The following is a 14842-nucleotide window of genomic DNA, read 5'->3' as shown; positions in this document are numbered from 1 at the left end:
CTTCTTCGTATCTTGTTTACTCTTTCCCAAGCACCCCTTCTTCGTATCTTGTTTACTCTTTCTCACGCACCCCTTCTTCGTATCTTGTTTACTCTTTCCCACGCACCCCTTCTTCGTATCTTGTTTACTCTTTCTCACGCACCCCTTCTTCGTATCTTGTTTACTCTTTCTCACAAACTCCTTCTTCATATCTTGTTTACTCTTTCTCACGCACCCCTTCTTCGTATCTTGTTTACTCTTTCCCAAGCACCCCTTCTTCGTATCTTGTTTACTCTTTCCCAAGCACCCCTTCTTCGTATCTTGTTTACTCTTTCTCACGCACCCCTTCTTCGTATCTTGTTTACTCTTTCTCACGCACCCCTTCTTCGTATCTTGTTTACTCTTACCCACGCACCCCTTCGTCGTATCTTGTTTACTCTTTCTCACGCACCCCTTCTTCGTATCTTGTTTACTCTTTCTCACAAACTCCTTCTTCATATCTTGTTTACTCTTTCTCACGCACCCCTTCTTCGAATCTTGTTTACTCTTTCCCAAGCACCCCTTCTTCGTATCTTGTTTACTCTTTACCAGGCACCCCTTCTTCGTATCTTGTTTACTCTTTCCCATGCACCCCTTCTTCGTATCTTGTTTACTCTTTCTCACGCACCCCTTCTTCGTATCTTGTTTACTCTTTCCCACGCACCCCTTCTTCGTATCTTGTTTACTCTTTCTCACGCACCCCTTCTTCGTATCTTGTTTACTCTTTCCCACGCACCCCTTCTTCGTATCTTGTTTACTCTTTCTCACGCACCCCTTCTTCGTATCTTGTTTACTCTTTCTCACGCACCCCTTCTTCGTATCTTGTTTACTCTTTCTCACGCACCCCTTCTTCGTATCTTGTTTACTCTTTCCCAAGCACCCCTTCTTCGTATCTTGTTTACTCTTTCCCAAGCACCCCTTCTTCGTATCTTGTTTACTCTTTCTCACGCACCCCTTCTTCGTATCTTGTTTACTCTTTCCCAAGCACCCCTTCTTCGTATCTTGTTTACTCTTTCCCAGGCACCCCTTCTTCGTATCTTGTTTACTCTTTCTCACGCACCCCATCTTCGTATCTTGTTTACTCTTTCCCAAGCACCCCTTCTTCGTATCTTGTTTACTCTTTCTCACGAACTCCTTCGTATCTTGTTTACTCTGTCTCAGCAGTCAACAGAGTGTTTCCTACAAATGGCAGCAGGGTTTAGCAATTCTCTAGAGAGTTGTTTTGTAATAAAAAATCCTTCCAAAAATAAATGTGACCTTTCTTTAACTCGGCAAGTCAGTTAAGGCGAAATTCTTATTTATAATGACGGCCTACCCCGGCCAAAACCGTAACCAGGACGACGCTGGGCCAATTGTGTGCCACACTAAGGAACTCCCAATCGAGAACGGATGTGATGCAACCTGGATTCGAACCAGGGACTGTGCCACCCGGGATCCCACTAGAGCAAAGATATACATATCAGAAGGAGCTGTCAGGATATATACATATAATACAGTATGGACAGCAGTAGTTATATAGGATGAGCTGTGTCCAGAATGCAGTAGAGAGTAGTCTGAATACAGTAGAGAGTAATCTGAATATAGTAGAGAGGAATCAGAATACAGTAGAGAGTAATCAGAATACAGTAGAGAGTAATCAGAATACAGTAGAGAGTAATCTGAATACAGTAGAGAGTAATCAGAATACAGTAGAGAGTAATCAGAATACAGTAGAGAGTAATCTGAATACAGTAGAGAGTAATCTGAATATAGTAGAGAGGAATCAGAATACAGTAGAGAGTAATCAGAATACAGTAGAGAGTAATCAGAATACAGTAGAGAGGAATCAGAATACAGTAGAGAATAATCAGAATACAGTAGAGAATAATCAGAATACAGTAGTGATTTCCATATATATTGCACTACCATATACCAGAGCATATAGGGGGCTACATACAGAATAGTGTGTGCCACTTGGGCAGTTCACCTGACCCCCCCACCCCCCACCCCCCCTCTGGATGCCTGTTCTGATCAGAACAGTGCTGAATGCTTGGCAGTGTGTGTCTATCATCACGGTATGTCTTTATTACACACTGTACAGGCTCTGGGAGCATCTGAGATATGGACAGAGAGCAGAGATCACACACACACACACACACACACAGACACACACACACACGCACATGCACACACACACACACACACAACCACACACAACCACACACAAACACTCACACACACACACACACGAACAAACACTCACACACACACACAAGCACACACTCTCACACACACACGAACAAACACTCACACACACACACAAGCACACACTCACACACACACACAACCACACACAAACACTCACACACACTCACACACTCACACACACACACACACACACTGAAGGCTGATCATAAATGCCCAGGACAAGCAGCAGTAAACTGCTCTCTGTGATCTCACACAAACTGGCAAGTGTCTTCACTGACATTTTCAACATGTCCCTGATTGAGTCTGTAATACCAACATGTTTAAAGCAGACCACCATAGTCCCTGTGCCCAAGAACACCAAGGCAACCTGCCTAAATGACTACAGACCCGTAGCACTCACGTCTGTAGCCATGAAGTGCTTTGAAAGGCTGGTAATGGCTCACATCAACACCATCATCCCAGAAACTCTAGACCCATTCCAATTTGCATACCTCCCCAACAGATCCACAGATGATGCAATCTCTATTACACTCCACACTGCCCTTTCCCACCTGGACAAAAGGAACACCTATGTGAGAATGCTACTTGTTGACTACGGCTCAGCGTTCAACACCATAGTACCCACGAAGCTCATCACTAAGCTAAGGACCCTGGGACTGAACACCTCCCTCTGGAACTGGATCCTGGACTTCCTGACGGGCCGCCCCCAGGTGGTAAGGGTAGGCAACAACACATCCGCCACGCTGATCCTCAACACCCCTCAGGGTGCTCAGCCCTATCCTGTACTCTCTGTTCACTCATGACAACTGCGTGGCCAGGCATGACTCCAACACTGTCATTAAGTTTGCCGACGACACAACAGTGGTAGGCCTGATCACCGACAACAACGAGACAGCCTATAGGGAGGAGGTCAGAGACCTGGCCTTGTGGTGCCAGGACAACAACCTCCAGCCACCCTAGTCATAGACTGTTCTCTCTGCTACCGCACGGCGAGAGGTTCCGGATCGATAGACAGATTCCACCACCAAGCTATAAGACTCCTGAACATCTAATCAAATGGCTACACTGTCTATTTGGATTGCCCCCCTCCCCCCTCTCCACACCACTGCCACTCTCTGTTATCATCTATACATAGTCACTTAATAACTCTACCTACATGTACATACTACCTCAACTAACCAATGCCCCCGCACATTGACTCTGTACTGGTACCCCCTGTATATAGCCTCCACATTGACTCTGTACTGGTACCCCCTGTATATAGTCTTCACATTGACTCTGTACTGTAACACCCTGTATATAGCCTCCACATTGACTCTGTACCGTAATACCCTGTATATAGTCTCCACATTGACTCTGTACTGTAACACCCTGTATATAGCCTCCACATTGACTCTGTACTGTAACACCCTGTATATAGCCTCCACATTGACTCTGTACTGTAACACCCTGTATATAGCCTCCACATTGACTCTGTACCGGTACCCCCTGTATATAGCCTCCACATTGACTCTGTACTGTAACACCCTGGATATAGCCTCCACATTGACTCTGTACCGTAACACCCTGTATATAGCCTCCACATTGACTCAGTACCGGTACCCCCTGTATATAGTCTCCACATTTCACTGTAAGGTCTACCTACACCTGTTGTATTCGGGCCCATGTGACTAATGCAATTTAATTTGATTTGATTTGAAAAGCAGCGATGATGATGAATCAATGTTAGGGCCCACTGTCATAAGTCTCTTGTTACACATCACACACATCACTTTCACCGAGCTGAACTATTCAACTGGAGATCCGTAGCGTGATGCTCCACAGAAATAGCCAGGAGTTATCCAGTAATACTCCACGAGCTGGTTGTACAGCCATACCAGGCACACCAGGCACACCGGGCACACCGTGAATGTAGGAAGGGCCTTTGATCTTGTGGAGTTTGAATGCTGCATAGTAGTTTGTGTATTTACAAGTGTGACACACATTCTCTCATACACATATTCCGTCTCTCACTCAGCCTCTCTCGTACACACACACACACACACACACACACACACACACACACACACACACACACACACACACACACACACACACACACACACACACACACACACACACACACACACACACACACACACACACACACACATACTTCACCAACCTACCTGGAAGCTGCTATTTCCACTTTCGTCCTGGAGGTGGCCCCTGCCCTCCGCGCCCCCTCCACGGCCCGGTCCACCTTCTCTTTGGTTTTGGGGTTCTTTAGCGGGATCAGCTGCTTCCTTATTCCACGAACCAGCAAGTTATTCTTGTACTTCCCTTCTTCCTTGTTCCCCTCGGGAAAGGTGGTGCACCCGTAGCCGTGGCGCTTGTTGTTCAGCCACTCCCCCTCGTACTTCATCCCGTTGGAACGTTCGCTGACGCCGAACCCGTTGCGCTTGTCGTTCTTCCACTCTCCCATGTACGTCTCGATGGTGGTGGCGTCAACGTGATCCTCCAATACCAAGTCCTCTTCCGGCAGCTCTCCGTCGCCCAGGGAGACGGTGGAGTTGGCGTCCGCGTCGGAGGAGCTGATGTGGCTCATAGCGGCGTCGCTGCGTGCCGAACTCCTCTTGCTGGAGATGGACGACTTCGATTCGGACTTGTGTAGCCGACGGAGGCTCCCGAACAGCGAGCCGCGGCGGAACAGACCCTTCTTCTTCCCGGTGACCACTTCGCCGTCCGAGTGGAAGTTGAGGACGAACCCGCCCCGGCCGCCGGTGGGCGTGTCACCCGAGAGGTCCTGGAGCACGGTGCCATTGCTCTGCTCGGAGCGTAGGGACGCTAGAGAGGTGCGGAGTGGAGAGCGGATCACTGTTGCCATGCCGTAGGGAACACTCTGGCGCACGCCATAACCGTGCCGCATCCCGCCCATCCACTGGCCCTGGTATGTACCTGGAGGAGAGAGGACAGTAGAGATGGGGGTGAATAGATTGATTGACTGATTGATTGGTTGATTGGTTGGTTGGTGGGTGGGTGGGTGGTTGATTGACTGATTAATCAATTGATCGGTTGATTGATTGATTGATTGATTGATTGATTGGTTGATTGACTGATCTTAACAGTATTGTCTAAAAGCCTAAATAAAAGGCACAGAGAGAAACTGGCCCAACGCTCTCAATTAAGGATACTAACATCCTACAACAACATCAAGCTCATTAGACATTGATTAGATGGGAAAGAAACCCACCTGGTATCATAGATATCATTACATACTGAGACATTGATTAGATGGGAAGGAAAACCATACATCAATATAATTCAAACAGAACAATGGGAATCTGCAGAAACATAATGTATCCCAAAAAGCACACTATCCCCTACATAGTTCCCTATTTTTAACAGAGCTCTATGAGCGCTGGTCAAAAGTAGTGCACTAAATAGAGAATATGGTTCCATTTGGGGCAGCAGTCAAGCAGGTAGTCTAGTGGTTAGAGTGTAGAGCAGGCAGGTAGTCAAGTGGTTAGAGTGTAGAGGAGGCAGGTAGCCTAGTGGTTAGAGTGTAGAGGAGGCAGGTAGCCTAGTGGTTAGAGTGTAGAGGAGTCAGGTAGCCTAGTGGTTAGAGTGTAGAGGAGGCAGGTAGCCTAGTGGTTAGAGTGTAGAGGAGTCAGGTAGCCTAGTGGTTAGAGTGTAGAGGCGGCAGGTAGCCTTGTGGTTAGAGTGTAGAGGCGGTAGGGTAGCCTAGTGGTTAGAGTGTAGAAGCGGCAGGTAGCCTAGTGGTTAGAGTGTAGAGGAGGCAGGTAGCCTAGTGGTTAGAGTGTAGAGGAGGCAGGTAGCCTTGTGGTTAGAGTGAAGAGGCGGCAGGGTAGCCTAGTGGTTAGAGTGTAGAGGAAGCAGGTAGACTAGTGGTTAGAATGTAGAGGAGGCAGGGTAGCCTAGTGGTTAGTGTGTAGAGGAGGCAGGTAGACTAGTGGTTAGAGTGTAGAGGAGGCAGGTAGACTAGTGGTTAGAGTGTAGAGGCGGTAGGGTAGCCTAGTGGTTAGAGTGTAGAGGGATCAGGTAGCCTAGTGGTTAGAGTGTAGAGGAGGCAGGTAGACTAGTGGTTAGAGTGTAGAGGAGGCAGGTAGACTAGTGGTTAGAGTGTAGAGGCGGTAGGGTAGCCTAGTGGTTAGAGCGTAGAGGGAGCAGGTAGCCGAGTGGTTAGAGTGTAGAGGAGGCAGGGTAGACTAGTGGTTAGAGTATAGAGGAGGCAGGTAGACTAGTGGTTAGAGTGTAGAGGAGGCAGGGTAGACTAGTGGTTAGAGTGTAGAGGAGGCAGGCAGACTAGTGATTAGAGTGTAGAGGGATCAGGTAGCCGAGTGGTCAGAGCGTTGTGCCAGTAACTGAAACGTTGCTAGATTGAATCCCCGATCTGACAAGGTAAAAACAATCTGTTGTTCTGCCCCTGACTAAAGCAGTTAACCCACTGTTCCTAGACCAGTTAACCCACTGTTCCTAGACCAGTTAACCCACTGTTCTCCAATAGGCCGTCATTGTAACCAGTTAACCCACTGTTCTCCAATAGGCCGTCATTGTAAACAGTTAACCCACTGTTCTCCAATAGGCCGTCATTGTAAACAGTTAACCCACTGTTCTCCAATAGGCCGTCATTGTAAACAGTTAACCCACTGTTCTCCAACAGGACGTCATTCTAAATAGGAATTTGTTCTTATCTGACTTGCCTACTTAAATAAAGTTTAAAGAAGAAGAAGTGTACACTACGTTTTAGGGCTCAAGTCAAAAGTAATGCACTGTGAAGAGAATAGGATGCAATTTGGGCCATTGAGTATTTAGGTTATAATGGGTGGATAGATACCCATAAACCTACAACATCAGTAGCTTGTAAAACAGCTATATTTTGTTTAAATCTGCTGATGTTAAAAGGGATTTATAAATACATTTGATTGATTGTGCACTGCGTGTACAAAACATTTAAGGACACCAATATTGAGTTGCACTCCCTTTTGCCCTCAGAACAGCCTCAATTTTGTCGGGGCACGGCTTCTACGAGGTGTTGAAGGCGTTCCACAGGGATGCTGGCCCATATTGACTCCAATGCATCCCACAGTTGTGTCCAAAGGATGACCTTTGGGTGGTGGACCATTCCTGACACAATCAGGGGACTGTTGAGCTTGAAAAACCCAGCAGAGTTGCAGTTCTTGACACCAACCAGCGCCTGGCACCTGCTACCAAACCCCATTCAAAGGCACTGAAATCCTTTGTCTTGCCCATTCACCCTCTGAATGGCACACATACACAATCCATGTCTCAAATGTCTCAAGGCTTAAAATTCCTTCTTTAACCACCGGTCTCCTCCCCTTCATCTACACTGATTGAAGTGGATTTAACAGGTGACATCAATGAGGGATCATACCTGGATTGACCTGGTCAGTCTATGTCATGGAAAGATCAGGTGTTCTTAATGTTTTGTGCACTCAGTGTATCACATAGATATTCATCATGACTGTAAACTGAGCAGCATAGAACAGACCAGGGTGGTGGATACTGCTAGGACTTCAACTGACCCTTCAGACCAGGGTGGTAGATAGTGCTAGGACTTCAACTGATCCTCCAGACCAGGGTGGTGGATACTGCTAGGACTTCAACTGACCCTTCAGACCAGGGTGGTAGATAGTGCTAGGACTTCAACTGACCCTCCAGAACCGGGTGGTGGATACGGCTAGGACTTCAACTGACCCTCCAGACCCGGGTGGTGGATACTGCTAGGACTTCAACTGACCCTCCAGACCAGGGTGGTGGATACTGCTAGGACTTCAACTGACCCTCCAGACCCGGGTGGTAGGTACTGCTAGGACTTCAACTGACCCTCCAGACCAGGGTGGTGGATACTGCTAGGACTTCAACTGACCCTCCAGACCCGGGTGGTAGATACTGCTAGGTCTTCAACTGACCCTCCAGACCAGAGTGGTAGATACTGCTAGGACTTCAACTGACCCTCCAGACCAGGGTGGTAGATACTGCTAGGACTTCAACTGACCCTCCAGACCAGGGTGGTGGATACTGCTAGGTCTTCAACTGACCCTCCAGACCAGGGTGGTGGATACTGCTAGGTCTTCAACTGACCCTCCAGACCAGGGTGGTGGATACGGCTAGGACTTCAACTGACCCTCTAGACCAGGGTGGTGGTTACTGCTAGGACTTCAACTGATCCTCCAGACCAGGGTGGTAGATACTGCTAGGACTTCAACTGACCCTCTAGACCAGGGTGGTGGTTACTGCTAGGACTTCAACTGATCCTCCAGACCAGGGTGGTAGATACTGCTAGGACTTCAACTGATCCTCCAGACCAGGGTGGTAGATACTGCTAGGACTTCAACTGACCCTCTAGACCAGGGTGGTGGTTACTGCTAGGACTTCAACTGATCCTCCAGACCAGGGTGGTAGATACTGCTAGGACTTCAACTGATCCTCCAGACCAGGGTGGTAGATACTGCTAGGTCTTCAACTGACCCTCCAGACCAGGGTGGTGGATACTGCTAGGACTTCAACTGACCCTCGATCCTGACTAGTCTCCCAGTTCCTGCTGCTGAAAAACATCCCCACAGCATGATCCTGCAAACACCATGCTTCACCGTAGGGATGGTGCCAGGTTTCCTCCAGACGTGATGCTTGGCGTTCAGGCCAAAGAGTTCAATCTTGGTTTCATCAGACCAAAGAGTCTTGTTTCTCATGGTCTTTTGGCAAAATCCAAGAGGGCTGTCATGTGCCTTTTACTGAGGAGTGGCATCCGTCTGGCCACTCGACCATAAAGGCCTGATTGGGAGATGGTCTAGCAGTCAAATCAAATCAGACCTAGATTTGGGTGAAGGTTTTAGCGGTTGGAATATTAGGACAATGGGAGGTTTACAAAGTTGCAGAATGTATATGTGGAGGGGATAATAAAAATTATTTAAAAAAATGGAATTAAAAAGTTTCAAAAATAAAAAAAGGCCTGATTGGTGGAGTGCTGCAGAGATTGTTTTTTTAATATATTTTTAACACATTTTTTTGATTACTGCATGATTCCATGTGTTATTTCTTCGTTTGATGTCTTCACTACTTTTCTACAATGTAGAAAATAGTAAAAATAAAGAAAAACCTGTCATTATGCACCAAATCTGTCATTATGGGGTATTGAGATGTCATTAAGGTTGTATTGTGATGTCATTATGGGGTATTGTGATGTCATTATGGGGTATTGTGATGTCATTATGGGGTATTGTGATGTCATTATGGGGTATTGTGATGTCATTATGGGGTATTGTGATGTCATTATGGGGTATTGTGATGTCATTATGGGGTATTGTGATGTTAGTATGGGGTATTGTGATGTTATTATTGGGTATTGTGATGTCACTATGGGGTATTGTGATGTCATTATGGGGTATTGTGATGTTAGTATGGGGTATTGTGATGTTATTATTGGGTATTGTGATGTCACTATGGGGTATTGTGATGTCATTATGGGGTATTGTGATGTCATTATGGGGTATTGTGATGTCATTATGGGGTATTGTGATGTCATTATGGGGTATTGTGATGTCATTATGGGGTATTGTGATGTCATTATGGGGTATTGTGATGTTATTATTGGGTATTGTGATGTCACTATGGGGTATTGTGATGTCATTATGGGGTATTGTGATGTCATTATGGGGTATTGTGATGTCATTATGGGGTATTGTGATGTTATTATTGGGTATTGTGATGTCACTATGGGGTATTGTGATGTCATTATGGGGTATTGTGATGTCATTATGGGGTATTGTGATGTCATTATGGGGTATTGTGATGTTATTATTGGGTATTGTGATGTCACTATGGGGTATTGTGATGTCATTATGGGGTATTGTGATGTCATTATGGGGTATTGTGATGTCACTATGGGGTTTTGTGATGTCATTATGGGGTATTGTGATGTCACTATGGGGTTTTGTGATGTCATTATGGGGTATTGTGATGTCACTATGGGGTTTTGTGATGTCATTATGGGGTATTGTGATGTCATTATGGGGTATTGTGTGTAGATTGATGAGGGCATTTTTTTATGTCATACATTTTTAGAAAAGGCTGTCAGGGTTAGAAGATTACACTATATAGGATCACAATGGCCAGATGTCCATGACTTTAGGAGTAGTCTCTGTAGTAGGAAATATTGCTTAGTGATGTCCCTAACATACGACAGTACTTGGGGGATGAGGTTTGTTTTAATAATATCACATGGCATCAATGGGACTAATGTGACATAGTGAATGATATGCCATAGAGAACACCAGTTAACAACAGAAATCAAGGTCCCGTGTGGGGGCTGGCAGGGTCCATGCTATCTCCACGTCTGATCTGGGAATAATTATTTGTTTACACAAGTCAGATCTAATCAAATGTTATTAGTCACATGATGAATACAACAGGTGTAGTAGACCTCACAGTGACATGATGAATACAACAGGTGTAGTAGACCTCACAGTGAAATGATTAATACAACAGGTGTAGTAGACCTTACAGTGAAATGATGAATACAACAGGTGTACTAGACCTTACAGTGAAATGCTGAATACAACAGGTGTAGTAGACCTCACAGTAAAATGCTGAATACAACAGGTGTAGTAGACCTCACAGTGAAATGATTAATACAACAGGTGTAGTAGACCTTACAGTGAAATGATGAATACAACAGGTGTAGTAGACCTTACAGTGAAATGCTGAATACAACAGGTGTAGTAGACCTTATAGTGAAATGCTGAATACAACAGGTGTAGTAGACCTTACAGTGAAATGCTGAATACAACAGGTGTAGTAGACCTTACAGTGAAATGCTGAATACAACAGGTGTAGTAGACCTTACAGTGAAATGCTGAATACAACAGGTGTAGTAGACCTTATAGTGAAATGCTGAATACAACAGGTGTAGTAGACCTTACAGTGAAATGATGAATACAACAGGTGTAGTAGACCTTACAGTGAAATGCTGAATACAACAGGTGTAGTAGACCTTATAGTGAAATGCTGAATACAACAGGTGTAGTAGACCTTACAGTGAAATGATTAATACAACAGGTGTAGTAGACCTTACAGTGAGATGATGAATACAACAGGTGTAGTAGACCTTACAGTGAAATGCTGAATACAACAGGTGTTGTAGACCTCACAGTGAAATGCTGAATACAACAGGTGTAGTAGACCTTACAGTGAAATGCTGAATACAACAGGTGTAGTAGACCTTACAGTGAAATGCTGAATACAACAGGTGTAGTAGACCTTACAGTGAGATGATGAATACAACAGGTGTAGTAGACCTTACAGTGAAATGCTGAATACAACAGGTGTAGTAGACCTTACAGTGAGATGATGAATACAACAGGTGTAGTAGACCTTACAGTGAAATGCTGAATACAACAGGTGTAGTAGACCTTATAGTGAAATGCTGAATACAACAGGTGTAGTAGACCTTACAGTGAAATGCTGAATACAACAGGTGTAGTAGACCTTACAGTGAAATGCTGAATACAACAGGTGTAGTAGACCTTACAGTGAAATGCTGAATACAACAGGTGTAGTAGACCTTATAGTGAAATGCTGAATACAACAGGTGTAGTAGACCTTACAGTGAGATGATGAATACAACAGGTGTAGTAGACCTTACAGTGATATGCTGAATACAACAGGTGTAGTAGACCTCACAGTGAAATGCTGAATACAACAGGTGTAGTAGACCTCACAGTGAAATGCTGAATACAACAGGTGTAGTAGACCTCACAGTGAAATGCTGAATACAACAGGTGTAGTAGACCTCACAGTGACATGCTGAATACAACAGGTGTAGTAGACCTCACAGTGAAATGCTGAATACAACAGGTGTAGTAGACCTTACAGTGAGATGCTGAATACAACAGGTGTAGTAGACCTTACAGTGAAATGATGAATACAACAGGTGTAGTAGACCTCACAGTGAAATGCTGAATACAACAGGTGTAGTAGACCTCACAGTGAAATGCTGAATACAACAGGTGTAGTAGACCTTACAGTGAAATGCTGAATACAACAGCTGTAGTAGACCTCACAGTGAAATGCTGAATACAACAGGTGTAGTAGACCTTACAGTGACATGCTGAATACAACAGGTGTAGTAGACCTTACAGTGAAATGCTGAATACAACAGGTGTAGTAGACCTTACAGTGAAATGCTGAATACAACAGGTGTAGTAGACCTTACAGTGAAATGCTGAATACAACAGGTGTAGTAGACCTTACAGGGAAATGCTGAATACAACAGGTGTAGTAGACCTTACAGTGAAATGCCGAATACAACAGGTGTAGTAGACCTCACAGTGAAATGCTGAATACAACAGGTGTAGTAGACCTTACAGTGAAATGCTGAATACAACAGGTGTAGTAGACCTTACAGTGAAATGCTGAATACAACAGGTGTAGTAGACCTTACAGGGAAATGCTGAATACAACAGGTGTAGTAGACCTTACAGTGAAATGCTGAATACAACAGGTGTAGTAGACCTTACAGGGAAATGCTGAATACAACAGGTGTAGTAGACCTTACAGTGAAATGCTGAATACAACAGCTGTAGTAGACCTTACAGTGAAATGCCGAATACAACAGGTGTAGTAGACCTTACAGTGAAATGCTGAATACAACAGCTGTAGTAGACCTCACAGTGAAATGCTGAATACAGCAGGTGTAGTAGACCTCACAGTGAAATGCTGAATACAACAGGTGTAGTAGACCTCACAGTGAAATGCTGAATACAACAGGTGTAGTAGACCTCACAGTGAAATGCTGAATACAACAGGTGTAGTAGACCTTACAGTGAAATGCTGAATACAACAGCTGTAGTAGACCTTACAGTGAAATGCTGAATACAACAGGTGTAGTAGACCTTACAGTGACATGCTGAATACAACAGGTGTAGTAGACCTTATAGTGAAATGCTGAATACAACAGGTGTAGTAGACCTCACAGTGAAATGCTGAATACAACAGGTGTAGTAGACCTCACAGTGAAATGCTGAATACAACAGGTGTAGTAGACCTTACAGTGAAATGCTGAATACAACAGGTGTAGTAGACCTCACAGTGAAATGCTGAATACAACAGGTGTAGTAGACCTTACAGTGAAATGCTGAATACAACAGGTGTAGTAGACCTTACAGTGAAATGCTGAATACAACAGGTGTAGTAGACCTCACAGTGAAATGCTGAATACAACAGGTGTAGTAGACCTTACAGTGAGATGCTGAATACAACAGGTGTAGTAGACCTTACAGTGAAATGCTGAATACAACAGGTGTAGTAGACCTCACAGTGAAATGCTGAATACAACAGGTGTAGTAGACCTTACAGTGAAATGCTGAATACAACAGGTGTAGTAGACCTTATAGTGAAATGCTGAATACAACAGCTTTAGTAGACCTCACAGTGAAATGCTGAATACAACAGGTGTAGTAGACCTCACAGTGACATGCTGAATACAACAGGTGTAGTAGACCTCACAGTGAAATGCTGAATACAACAGGTGTAGTAGACCTTACAGTGAGATGCTGAATACAACAGGTGTAGTAGACCTTACAGTGAAATGATGAATACAACAGGTGTAGTAGACCTCACAGTGAAATGCTGAATACAACAGGTGTAGTAGACCTCACAGTGAAATGCTGAATACAACAGGTGTAGTAGACCTTACAGTGAAATGCTGAATACAACAGCTGTAGTAGACCTCACAGTGAAATGCTGAATACAACAGGTGTAGTAGACCTTACAGTGACATGCTGAATACAACAGGTGTAGTAGACCTTACAGTGAAATGCTGAATACAACAGGTGTAGTAGACCTTACAGTGAAATGCTGAATACAACAGGTGTAGTAGACCTTACAGTGAAATGCTGAATACAACAGGTGTAGTAGACCTTACAGGGAAATGCTGAATACAACAGGTGTAGTAGACCTTACAGTGAAATGCCGAATACAACAGGTGTAGTAGACCTCACAGTGAAATGCTGAATACAACAGGTGTAGTAGACCTTACAGTGAAATGCTGAATACAACAGGTGTAGTAGACCTTACAGTGAAATGCTGAATACAACAGGTGTAGTAGACCTTACAGGGAAATGCTGAATACAACAGGTGTAGTAGACCTTACAGTGAAATGCTGAATACAACAGGTGTAGTAGACCTTACAGGGAAATGCTGAATACAACAGGTGTAGTAGACCTTACAGTGAAATGCTGAATACAACAGCTGTAGTAGACCTTACAGTGAAATGCCGAATACAACAGGTGTAGTAGACCTTACAGTGAAATGCTGAATACAACAGCTGTAGTAGACCTCACAGTGAAATGCTGAATACAGCAGGTGTAGTAGACCTCACAGTGAAATGCTGAATACAACAGGTGTAGTAGACCTCACAGTGAAATGCTGAATACAACAGGTGTAGTAGACCTCACAGTGAAATGCTGAATACAACAGGTGTAGTAGACCTTACAGTGAAATGCTGAATACAACAGCTGTAGTAGACCTTACAGTGAAATGCTGAATACAACAGGTGTAGTAGACCTTACAGTGACATGCTGAATACAACAGGTGTAGTAGACCTTATAGTGAAATG

General features: G+C 44.5%; 1 protein-coding gene across 1 annotated transcript; it reads right to left on the bottom strand.

Moving 5' to 3' along the window:
• Positions 1-942: 942 nt before the first annotated feature.
• LOC135534365 (junctophilin-1-like) lies at positions 943-5285 on the bottom strand. The gene is made up of 2 exons (XM_064961392.1): positions 4374-5285; positions 943-1457 (listed from the first exon to the last, which is right to left on the bottom strand). The coding sequence occupies exons 1-2, from the start codon at positions 5120-5122 to the stop codon at positions 1313-1315; spliced, it is 894 nt and encodes a 297-aa protein (XP_064817464.1). The 5' UTR covers positions 5123-5285; the 3' UTR covers positions 943-1312.
• Between the last annotated feature and the right edge of the window lie 9557 nt (positions 5286-14842).

Source organism: Oncorhynchus masou, unplaced genomic scaffold, assembly GCF_036934945.1.
Source record: "Oncorhynchus masou masou isolate Uvic2021 unplaced genomic scaffold, UVic_Omas_1.1 unplaced_scaffold_3300, whole genome shotgun sequence".
In the NCBI taxonomy this organism is placed as follows: domain Eukaryota; kingdom Metazoa; phylum Chordata; class Actinopteri; order Salmoniformes; family Salmonidae; genus Oncorhynchus; species Oncorhynchus masou.
The sequence above is the reverse complement of the archived record's forward strand: the minus strand, read 5'-3'. Positions and strand labels throughout refer to the sequence as shown.

Bases quoted from the DNA above. Each gene is read 5' to 3' on its own strand.
- LOC135534365 (XM_064961392.1), bottom strand. From the start codon at position 5,122: ATGGGCGGGATGCGGCACGGTTATGGCGTGCGCCAGAGTGTTCCCTAC. The intron at 1,458-4,373 runs GTAGGTTGGTGA...TCTTTGCTCTAG, and splicing joins GTGGAAATAGCAGCTTCCAG to TGGGATCCCGGGTGGCACAG.